General features: G+C 40.6%; 1 protein-coding gene across 1 annotated transcript in view; it reads right to left on the reverse strand.

The window, feature by feature from the left end:
• The window catches only part of LOC309959892 (ubiquitin carboxyl-terminal hydrolase 25-like), a gene marked incomplete at both ends in the record, with an annotated part of 29,094 nt that extends 17,070 nt beyond the window's left edge, over positions 1-12,024 (reverse strand). The window contains 1 exon segment of the mRNA XM_082836450.1: positions 11,752-12,024. Coding sequence (XP_082692576.1) covers positions 11,752-12,024 — 273 coding nt within the window.
• Positions 12,025-12,590: the final 566 nt, after the last annotated feature.

Here is a 12,590-nt window from a genome sequence, read left to right on the forward strand (position 1 = left end):
GGGAAGGCAGCCATCTGCAAGCCAAGGGGAGAGGCCCCAAGAGAAACCAACTTTGTTGACACCTCCAGAGCTGTGAGAAAATATATTTCTTTTGTTTAAACCACCCAGTCTGTGGCATTGTATGCCAGCCCTAGGAAACTAATACACCAGTGTGATATATTTTGGACTATCATGTCTGATAATAACAAGAATTTTAGTAAGTGCTTACTAAATTCTAGAGGCAATGTGGATTACATCCTTACATCTTGAGATACTGTCCTGGTATTCTTATTCCCATTTTGCAAACAAGGGGACTGAAATTTGGAGGAGGAAATGGCTTGCCTGAAGTCAAAGTCACAGAGCTAGAAAGTGGCGGAATTGGGCCCAAATATAAATCTTTTGAACACCAGGGCCAGGGTTCTTAACCACTAAGCCATACTACCTAGAAATACTGGTATTCTCTGCCTGTTCCCCTTCCGCCAATGTAAATGATGCTGGTAGGTGGCTCTCTGTTCTCTCCCTGGGAGCACTAGCTACACTTTGTAATCATAAATTTAATTCTATGATCATTGTTTTCAATTTCCACCTCTTGCACTAGTCCCAGAATGTAGCAGTGTGCTTTTAATCATAGAAGATGGGGTTGGTTTTGGAAGAGACAGCTTTCATTTTTCTGCCAGGTAGCAACGCAGCCAGCCTTTTGCATATGGTGAAGTGATCAACCTCAGTGGGCACTGGCAAGTAACAGGAACTACTGCTGGGCTCTTTAATTTATACCTTAATGTTGCACCCATGTGGCCTCAGGAGTGGAGCGCGGCATGTAACCTTCACACGTGCCAAATACTAGCGTCTGCGCTCCTCACCGCTCCTGTCACGGAGAACGCTGCCTGGCCCCATGTTCTCGGACTTGTTTTTCCATTTTGTAATGCACTTCAAGGCCGGAAGCTGTGAGCCACCTGATGCGCCATTGGTGGCTTTTGTTTACTTTTCCTGACTTTCTACCCCGTTTAACACATCTGGGTGAAGTGGCAGCTGCTTATTTGGGGAATAATGGAGTCTAAAAAAAACGGAGCCCGGTCTGTTATACCAGATTGTGGCTCCGCAGTGAACAGGATCCCAGCAGATACTTGTTTTAGGGGTCACACTGGTTAATCACCACTTCAGCCAATGTAATATTATGATGAGAGTCCTTGTTTTCCCAATGTGTTTCCTCATTAGAGGTGGAAACACTTTGTACATTTCCCCCCAACCCCAACTAATAGAAAAATTCTATATACTTACCAAGGGCTGAATTTCATAAAGATATTTTTTTTCTCTGTGTGGCTTTTTATTTTTAGTTTCTCTTCTCCATCCCTCTATTTTTTTTTTTTTTTTTTTTTTACCATTTAATGCTTTCAGAGAGAATGAATAGTATTCTACATTTTTATATTCTAAACACCACTGCTGCATAATTCTCTTGAATTCTTTGTTGCTCTTTTTTTTAAAGTTATGGTTTTAAAAATAATCTAGAACTAATTTGTCTAATGAATATGCAATTATTGCAAGAGTCTTTTGAAGTTTTTGAAAACCTTCAGTCAGCATCTTTCTGGGACATGGTGATGAATGTAGCATCAGGCACTTGGAAGCTGCTACTAACTTGGCACGAGCAGGTGTAATTTTTGCACATTTCAAAGCTGGGCACAATGCAGTCCTTTACTGTTTATTGATCATGTGTACTTATCTGGTGTGGTTGCTTTCTTCCTAGCCTATCTCCCTCTCCTGGAGGAATGGTTGTATCCTTGCTACTGGGGCACTTCTGGGGTTGAAATAAAAACCAAGTATAACAGTGATAATAGAATATGTGGGAGAGAAGGGGGCACAGTCTGGTTCTGCACTTCTCAGGCCAGTACCTACTAACAATAGCTCTCATTTGTAGTGTGTTTATCTCATGCACGACATTTTACATATGTCTTAGTTTTCACTTAACCGTAATCCAGAGAACAAGGGAATATGATTGCTCTTTTATAAGTAAGGAAAATAGGCATGGATAAGTTGAGAACATTTCCCAAGGTCACACAGGTAGTCAGTGGCAGAGCCTGTGTCCTTAAACATTTACCACCAAGCATGTTTTCGGTACCCGGCACTATGCTATGCACTTTGACAAGTCTAGAAATGAGCTTGACCTGGATCCTGCTCTCAGAGTGTTTATCTTCGGGTAGAAGAGTGAAGACAAACAACCATGATATGTAGCCAAGAAAATTCAGGAAACAGACAAGATAGAGGGCCATGTCATGAAGTGGAAGCAAAGGAAAGGGAGAAAAATTTTATCTCGGTAGAGGTAAGATTTATTCTCTGAGGGGGACTGATGCTCAGAAGTTTTTGCTCACAGTTCCGTTTCCTACCTAGTTGCATGTTGTGTTTTTGAAAGTGACCCTTGGATAGAATTTTCAGTAATTGTTTTTGACCTGGGAAGCCAGCTTCCTCCTGTGTTCTTTTTTTCCAGTACCTGAATGAAGAAGCCAGCTGGGCTTTCTCCACTGCTGAAGCAGACAAAAGCATCCCAACCCCAACTGTGGGATTCATTAGACTCTGCTATCAAATTGCTGTGATCACCAGGGTGTGGAAGGCACAGTGCCTTCCCAGACCTAGTGGGGTGCAGGCTGTCACAGCCCCCCATAAAAGCATGCAGGGCCTGCTGTTGTGTGCTGGGATGTGACATCTCATGATCTGTCACTTTTGTGTGGGATTGCTTTTGTTTGCTTAGGCAAATGGAACAAAGTGATTTCTCCCATACTTGGTCTGTGTTATACATTTCCCCCTTCTCCGGTCCCTTGTGAGTATCAATGCTCTGGTTACAGGTAGTAGAAACACTCCAACTAGCTTAAACAAACAAAGGAGAATTTATTGTAAGAATCTCAGAATTTATTGTAGATCCAGGAGCCAGAAAAATCTTTAGGAGCCAAGGCAGTTGGTAATAATTCTCTCTTTCTTCTTGTGCCTCTGGTTGTTTCTTCATATTTGTTTTTTTTCTTTTTTCTTTCTCTCTCAACCAGTTGTCTTTTCTCATGTGTTCATGCCAGGATAAGGCATTCCATATTCCCAAATGTCCGTCTTTGCTGTTTGAGCTACAAAAAGAAGCTCACACTGTGCCCCAATTCTATTGCTGAAAGAGACACGATGAATTATTCCAGGCTGGGTCCAATCAGCTGTGGTGGTGAAGAGTCATGTAACATGGACATGACTACAGGCCCCCATCCTGTCCCCAGCCCCAGTGGGTGGGGCGCATTTGGCAGAAAAAGAAATTGAGGAACAGGTCATCACATAGGTAATTGCATTTGTACTTAAGTAATTTGACCTAATTTTATATTTTCTTGGAATCCACACAGCAGGCTAGCTAGCCATAAGAGGTCAGTATCTGTTGAAGTTCATTACTTCTTTCTTTGGAACAAACGGGCTTCACTCGGGCTGTGTAAATACTGGAATTGACGAAGCTATCTATATAATTCAGGTAAAACCCTGTTGCTGAGGGAAAAAGAAGGTTGGGTTGTTCTGAATTAATTAGGTCTGTTAATGATACTCAAATACACAAGATAATTGGGAACCTAAAACTACCTTCCTGTCGCATGCCTCTTCTGCAGAGAGTTCTCCTTGGTGTCCAAGGGTGAAAGTGATCTTTCCCTCTTTCAAATTTCCAAAGAAGAGCTTTGCACTTCTAGTCTATTTTACTTCCTTATGCTTGTTTGTGTGCTCTTATCTACAGATAGACTGCTGTTTGCTGAGGACAGTGTCTGTCTTATTTCCCTGTCTCTGACTGATGATAGTGCCTTATACATAGTAGATTTCTAAATCATATATGCTAAACATGTGAGCCATTTTCATGACCCATAGTAAAACAGACCAACTAATTATTGGTTCAAAACTCTTTGAGTCAGAGATTCTTCAACTGGCCAATTAATTAATCAAATAAATATACTAGTACTGGCAATGTGCCAGCACTGTGTTTAGTGCTACTAGCTAAGCGGCTTTATAGTTTGTTAGCCAAGACCTTAGGAAAGCTTAATCCGAGTCTCAATGTCCCCATCTGCAAACTGGGGGTGAGGAGGAGTGATATTACTTCTCTAGTGGGATGACTGTAAAAGGATTGGAAATTAGACACAGGAAACACCAAGCACAGAGTAACCTTTTTAATTTTTTGGTTTAATTTTAGTTATTACTTTATTTAGAATGAATTTTCATGCATGAATCTCAAGTGCAAAGAAGGTCACATTACTTTATTTCTTTGATTTATATTGCCTTCTCTGATCTCCCCATTTCCCTAGGAGAGAAATTCAGTTTCAGTGTTCTAGAGACCTTTAACCCTTCCGAGGGTGAGAAAAGTCTCCGTAGATCTTAGCAGTCCTCTGTACTTGGGACGGGCTCTCTAGACCTCTTTCTATTCTGCTGCCTCTTGATGAACTTGTTCATCTTCTTGGCCCCTGAAGGTAGGTGGGTCCACCTTTTTTCAGTTCATCGTGGGCTTGAAGATCTCTTGCTGTGATTCCTGAGACCACAACTTGTTATTTTCCGTATTTCCCTTGGGCTGAGGAACCTTCCACTTTCCTAATTTTAACTCCCTTGCCGCGACTCCCCCAACCATAAAAGCCTGAGACTAGGTGGGAAGGGGTCTTCTAGGAATCTGGCAACTTTGCTTTAGTTTCTGAAACATAACGTTGTTAGTTATCACTCACACTTGGTTACCTTCTTGATGTTTGGGAGTGGAATTGATATTTACACTTTCCATTTTCTTCTTCTTCTTTTTTTTTTTTTTGGCTGCCCTGTGCAGCTTGCAGGATCTTAGTTCCCCAACCGGGGTTTGAACCCGGGGCCATGGCAGTGAAAGTGCGAAATCCTGAACTGCCAGGGAATCCCTGCTTTCCATTTTCATACATCAACAGCAACCAAATATAAATGAGTGCCTCAGAAGATTACGGGTGCCATGCTTCCTCATCCTCAACATGCTCATGCCGGTCTTCTTTCCATTCTTGAATAGAGTGCTTTGCGCCAGGGCTGTGTTTGCATTTCCCTCTACTTGGCACATATTCTACTTGGAACATTCCCTCTACCAGATCATAACTGGGTTCTTTTCATTGTTCAGAGTCTCAGCTCAAATGTTATCTCTTCCTAAAGATCTTTCTAGAATACCCTTTCTAAAGTAGAGACCACTTCCAACTTCAACTGATTATCTAGACCTATTTTATTATCTTTATGAAATTCATCACTACCTTATATTGATTATTGATTGTCTTTGTGTGCTAGGATGTAGTTTTCCCCAAGAGCAGAGACCTTGTCTTACTTATAGTTGTATCCTTAGCACAATGACTGGTGCATATCAGGTACACAGTAAATAGTGCTTGAATGAAAGAATTAATTATCCTGTCAAGTTGTGATACTAAAGGCAATGAAGAAGTTGATGAAAGAAATATGACAAAATATTTGTTTTAAGGTTGCTTAAACTATTTTGAATTAATATTCATGAAATAATTTGAGGATCAACCCAAGGGTTGGGTGGGGAATCTTGGAGAGGTGAGGTGGCATTGATATACAGTTAGGAGAAAAAGTTCTTAAGTTCTTTAAATTCTAATGCTTGTATGAAGAACATTAAAGGTAGGTGCAAGAGCTTTATGTTTATCAAAAGGGGGCATGGATTTTAAAAGCTTGAGCACTACTGGTTTAAATTCTGGTACCAGGGTAAGTCCTGAGCTGGCTCCATCAGAGTCACTGGGAATTTGTTAAAAATACAGGATAGAGGACACCACCCATAGAGATCCTGGTTTAGTAGAGTTGGGATGAGGCTCTGAAATTTTGAAAAAATGTTCTCTAGGTGATTTTGCTTATCTAAATTTGGAAGCCTGTGGATTATACTAAAAGTCTATGGAATGTAAGGTAGAGTAAACTTAGGAAAGGAGAATTTATGGTTGATGCAGAATTTCATCAGAAAGGCCAGATTTTCCAAAGGGAAACTGTCATGCTCAGTGGTGAATTTTTTTTTTTTTTTTTTTTTGCGGTACGCGGGCCTCTCACTGTTGTGGCCTCTCCTGTTGCGGAGCACAGGCTCCGGACGCGCAGGCTCACCGGCCATGGCTCATGGGCCTAGCCGCTCCGTGGCATGTGGGATCTTCCCAGACCGGGTCACGAACCCGTGTCCCCTGCATCGGCAGGCGGACTCTCAACCACTGCGCCACCAGGGAAGCCCACACACTTGTGTTTCTTACTGTGATAACTTGATTTCTGGTTTCTGATATAACATTTCCTTAAGTCCAGTAGGGAAAATAGGTTACACTTCACACATCAAATGTGATTGAGTGGTGTAGCTTCTGGAGCTCTGTGTTGAGGATTAAGAAATTTGAATGTGGGTTTTAGTGGTAAAGAATACTCTGATTAGCAATGTCTGCATGGGTGTGAGACGCTGGTGAATGATTTATATGCCATAGACTCAGCCACAGACACTGGAAAACATTCTTCTTGAGTTTTCTTGTGATATAAAGCTAACATGAGAAAGAAGACCTGCAGAATTCTTCTGTTTACAACTGCTTTTTGTTGTTAAAAATAAGTGGCAGAATAATATCAAGTTTTAATAGAGCAGAAGCAAGTAAGTTAATTCATACAGCAAAGGGGTTTTCCTTCAGCTTTATTGAGATATAATTGACGTATAACATCATGTAAGTTTAAGGTGCACGATGTATTGATTTAATCTGCTTATATATTGCAATATGATTACCACCATAGCATTAGCTCACACCTGCATCACACCACATAATTACCAGTTCTTTTGTGTGGTGAGAACATATAAGGTCTACTCTCTTAGCAACCTTCAAGTATAGAATACAGTATTATTAACTATTATCACTATGCTGTACATTTGATCCCCAGAACTCATTCTTCTTACAGTAGGAAGTTTGTACCCTTTGATAACATCTCTTCATTTCCACATCTCCCAGCCCATGGAAACTACCATTCTAATCTCTCTTTCTATGAGTTTAGCTTTTTTTAGATCCCATATATAAGTGATATCCCACAGTATTTGTTTTTCTGTCTGACTTATATCACTAACGCCGCAAAGGTTTTAATGAAAGGAAACAAATCTATGACTGGGTTCTGCAAAATGGGAGAATTGACCTTGGTTTCACTCCTCTGTTGGACCTAAAATTTCCCCTGGCGCTCAACATAGACTGAGTTCAAAAAAGGAGGCACTTTGTTGTATGAATTATTCATAGTAACTACGTCGGCTGCCTGGAATCCCTACAGCAATAGTTCTTAACCCCTTTTACCTCAAGTCAGCCCATCATTTTATTAAAGAGTTTGGCTCTTTATAGAAGCAACGTTTCTGAGAAGAATATCTTTGTAGTTATAGGAATTTTATTTGTTAAAAATAGTTTCCATTTCTGGGCTAAAAGTTTTGCATATACTAACTTACTGAATATCTACAAAAATCTTATAAGATTAATATCATTATCCCCATTTTATGCTGAGATTACTGATGCTCAAAGAGATTATGTAACCAACCCAGCTACACGTTTGATATGTGAAGATTTCATTATTGTATATTGCAGAACTTGAGCTCTTAATTATATACCATAGTGCTAATTTGTTTACTTGTTTGCTTATTTATTATCTACAGTACATTTTAAAACCTTGAGAAAACTATAGTTGTTTTCTAGACCTAGTCCATGAGATCCGGGCACACCGTGCGTGTATTACAAAGTGCTGAGTCCAACTCCATGGAATTTGTGGAGTCGAAGGAAATAGACAGAAGTTGGGAGTCACGAGGTAATGGGTCACGGTGTGAATCTGCTTAAGCAGAGCATTAGAGAAGAGGTTAAAAGAAGAGAGTGGAACTCTTGGTTTCTCTAACTTGTTTTTTAGCTCAACCAGTATTTCCTGACCACCTGCCATATGCCATGCAGTGTGATAGAAACGAGGGCCACAAACTAGCAAGTACAGAATCAATCCCTATCTTCATGGAGCTTACAGGCTGCTAGAGACTGAAGGTTTCTGTCCCCCACCAAATTCATATGTTGAAACCTAATCCCCAGTACAATGGTATTAAGAGGTGTGGTCTTTGGGAGGTGATAAGGTCATGAGGTGGAGCCCTCAAAAAATGGAATTAGTGTCCTTATTAAGAGACCCCAGAGAGTGCTCTTGCCTCTTAGATTTAGGTTGAAGTCTAAACCTAGACTTAGGTTTCTTCTATTTGCAGATAAAAATATTGAAATCAATAAACTAGCTGTGTAAACCTGGGAAGGCTAATTACTGTCTTCGAGCCACTTTATAATATGGATAAGAGTTATACTTGCTGTATTGAAATATAGTTGTGAAGATTTTATTATTTAATGCCCTTTATATGCTTAGTCCAGTGCCTAACAAATAGTTGCTCAATAAGTTGTTGCTATGGAGATGAATAATAATCCTTTTTCATATTTGGGTCAATGAGGATGGACTCTGGCTACATATGGCCCGTGTCTACAGGTCATATACTAGCCAACTGGAAACAAATAAATAGTTATACTTTCTTTTTTTTCTACCCTGATATATTTTGATTCTTGGGGTTTTGTCAGGACGTGTAAGTGTACCCTAGGCTTCCTGGATATCCTTTTTTTTGCCACCTTAATGCTCCATTTCAATATAATCATTTAGGTTGGTTGTACAGATGATTCCATCTGGTTATTAGGTTGTCATCAAGTAACAGCTGAGTGGTTACTGAAGCCAAAAATTTTTCCTCTGGATGTGGCCTCCCTGCCTTTTGTTGAAGGAGTTCACACATATGATAACCACTATGTGGGGATTGTTTCGGCAGTATTTATTCACTTACTCTGTAGCAGGGGAACACGGAATCAACTTTGATATTTCTTGAATGTTCAGATCAATAGCCTAGTTCTTCTTTCCCGAAATTCTAAGAAGACTTTTGGACCACTGGCGGCATTTCACAAGCTAGGTTGACATTCCCAAAATGAATTGGATGACTCAAAACCAAAACTTGCTTTTGAGCATCAATCCTGAAATACTGTTTTTTCTTTCCTCTTTGTCACTATCTCAGTTCACTGGATGATTTCTAGAATTGTGCTTTCCTTTGAAATGTTCCTCAAGGCCATTCCAACTCAGTGGCTGGGTTAGATGCTAAGCGTGTCTACAGTTAGCTTACTTGTGTCTGCAGGAAGAAATCTAACATTTGAGTACAAGGCATGGTGCTAGGGAATTTATATGATATCATCTTCATGTAACAGATGAAGATCTAGGATCAGACAGATGAAAGGACTTGTCCAAGTCACTAGTTAGTAGGTGGTAGAGATGGAGTTTGAACCTAGTCCTGCCTCACTCCAAAGCCACTTTACTGGAGAAGCAGTTAGTATGTGGTCGAAAACACAAACTGCAGTGTCAGGTGCCCGTATCCAGTTGGTGGCTCTAACACTTACTGGCTGTGAAATCCTAGGCAGTTTACTTAACTGGCTTGTGCTTCAGTTTTCTCACCTATATAATGGGAATCATATTAGTACCTATGTCAAAGGGTGGTTGTAAGGATGAAATGGGTAAATGTAAATGAAGTAACCAGAATAATCCCTTCCATAAAGTAAGTGCTATATGTGTTTCTTAAATAAATAAATAAATGTTGTTCTCACCATTAGATACATGTGTCTGAGTTGCCATATTTCTACTTTGGAATCAATGTCACGTGTGCTTTGTAATGCATGTAAAAATACTTTAAAGCCAGTTGGTTTTTCTTGACAATAGAGCCAGAACATGGCAGGCTGGAATTTGAATGCAGAAATTAAAAACTGTAAAGCCAGTGTGTTTCTTACCACATCAGGCACAGAATGGGATACTTTAGGGAGTTCCAGAGGAAGAAAAACCCGCTAAAAGTATTAACTCTAAGGATAACATTTAGACAAGCTTCTTAGACTTTACAGGGATTACCCATGAGTGATCAGGGATTTTCTTTGCATATTGAGACTTAAACATCAAATATGATTTCAAATAAAAGACCAGGGACAATGCATATATATCTGTATTCACTAGACATTTTTTCTTTTCCTTTTTTGTCTCTTGCCATTAACAAAGCTTCTCTTTTCTTATTCATTTTAACTCCCTTATCTTTTGTTTCTACAATAAGAGGTTTTAAATATTTTAAATTGGTCACATATAAGCCCTTTTTTATTGACTGCATCAGTTCTGAATCAGTGTGCTATAAATAAGCACAACAGCTGGAATAAATTTCATTAGCAGTAAACATAATGTGTATCACAGAACACTTCACATGAATTCCCTTCTGTGCTTGTCAGGCAAGGACTCAAGTAATGTTTGTCTCTGCAAGCTGCACCAAGATTCATAAATTGCTTCACAGAACGAGGAAATATTCAGTAAACACAGACAGTTAATAACCATGTTCCCAAAAGGCTGGAATGGAACTCCCATACACTTTCAAAGAGTCAAGGAAAAGTGCTCATCCTTGTATTGTCCTTGAAGGCTCTGCCGCTGGGCACCGTGAATAGGTGTGATGGGCTCCATTTGGTGGGGAAAAGAGACATATAAGCTCCAAATTCATCATTTTATGTGAGTGTGTGGATGGTATATTTTCCCTTCCTGGAACAGATGCTTCATTTTTCTGGAAACTAACTCCCCTGTCTTCCTTTGATGAATCGAATCTTCCCCACTTTCAGTCCATATGGTTTGCGTGGAGTTGGTTTACTCCTCCTGCTTCAGGGGTGGAATCTGACTCAGACCTGGACAGTCAGCAAATTCTGTGCCCTTGACCACAATGCTTGGTCCAGGGGTGGCCAGGTGATCTAACATAGGCCAATAAGACTCAATTCTGGGCCTTCTCTTGGAACTATTAGGGAAGAAAACTCCCTGTAGACTTGCAGCTAGAGTAGTCCCAACTGCCTGGAATTAAGGCAGTTCAAAGAAAGATGCCTGGAAATGAAGGAATCATCTGTGAAGACATCATTGAGCATCTTGATCCAGTCATGTTGGAAGACTCTATCTCCAAACTTTTCATTAACGTAAGGGAATAATAGCACATTCCTTCTTTAAAGTTATTAATTTGGTATTTTTCTTATTTCTTAAGCCAGTTTGAATTGGTTTCTATCACTTGCAGTGAAAGGGTCATCATTAATAAGACTGTGATATAAAAAGGACCATTATATGAACAAAAGGTCTTGGGGCATCCTGGAGGGAGAGACTAAGGGGTGAAGCTTTAATTGAGCTTTGAAGGATGTGTAATATTTAGCAAGGGGAGTGTGGTAGGCAAAGCCATTTCAGAGAAAAAGAGTAGCATGTGCCAAGAGGAAGGACATCTCAAGGAATGTGAGAACAGCATTGTGGTGAGGAGTGATGAGAGATGTGGCTGGAGAGATGGCTGGAGCTCAGTTGTCTAGGGTGTTATGCACCATGCTAAGACCTTGGACCATGTGAGCCATAGGAAGAATGATGTGTTAGATGTGCCCATTGGATTACTGACTATGGCAGTGGAATGGGATGTGCATTGGTGTGTGGAGACCTATAGGCAGGAAAGCTGATTTGGAGACTATAACAACAGCTCAGGAAAGAAAGAAAATATACACAGACTAAAGTAAGTAAATATATGGCATAATGCTGTCTTTTACAAATCCTGCATTTAAGGCAGACACTGCTAATTGACCACCACCACCCCCCCAGACCCCTGCTCTGCTGCCAGCCTGCTTCCCAATTTAGTATTCTCAGCACAGTATTCCAGACAGGCATTCCCAATCATTTGTTGATACTGCCACTCAGTTAGAAACCTACATGCTGTTCCAGACCATCTGGCAAGTAGTCGATATGGATGCTGTAATGAGACTGGAATTCTCTTGCGTTGACTCTTGCTTTAGGTTCTTTGGGTTGTATCATAGAATTAGAACTTTTCTTCTTTGACTGGTAGAAGTAAATGGATGAGTGTTTGTCGAGCAGGAAAAATAGTTTGAGTGAAATCCCAGCCTTTAAGGGAGGCTGCAACTTTTCTTCTCTCAATGCAAATAACAGCTCCGGCCCGACAACCAAAACAAAGTTGATGGACTCCATGGGGGCCACTGTCTGGCTCAACTACTTTTAATGGGATGTGAGACATGTGCATTTCCTTGAGGTCACAGCTCTAAATCTGACCTGTGGCCACAAGAACCACTGTCTGACAGCTCCTTGGCAGCCGCTGTGAAATGAGTTATCCGTCTCTGGACCATTTCTAGTAGCAGGAGTCTACTTGAGCAAAGCCGTTCTGGAGTTACTGCTGGAGAGGGAGTGCTAAACTGAAAGGCAAAGGAATAAATGGAGACAGAGCTGCTCCATCCACACATCAAAGATGTTTTCCTACAGCCACCTCAAGACCCATTGGGTTAAAGGCTACAGTGAGAGTATTCACTGGAGAAAGGACACTGCCGGGCAGCGAGAGGTGTGTTCTTTTACTGGCTCAAAGATTCACAAAACAGGAGCCTGAGTGGTTTTGGAGCTGAGAGAAGTGGCCCGCCGCCCAGATAGCAGAGAGGAGCTGTTTCTCCTGGATCCATCAGATAAGGATCTTTAGAGTCACATCAAGTTCGTATTCTAATTACAGAAGAGAAGTTGCTCATCTCCACAGAACCAGAGGCCATGTA

The sequence above is a fragment of the Leucopleurus acutus genome, assembly GCF_964270905.1.
Source record: "Leucopleurus acutus genome assembly, chromosome: 3".
Classification (NCBI taxonomy): Eukaryota; Metazoa; Chordata; class Mammalia; order Artiodactyla; family Delphinidae; genus Leucopleurus; species Leucopleurus acutus.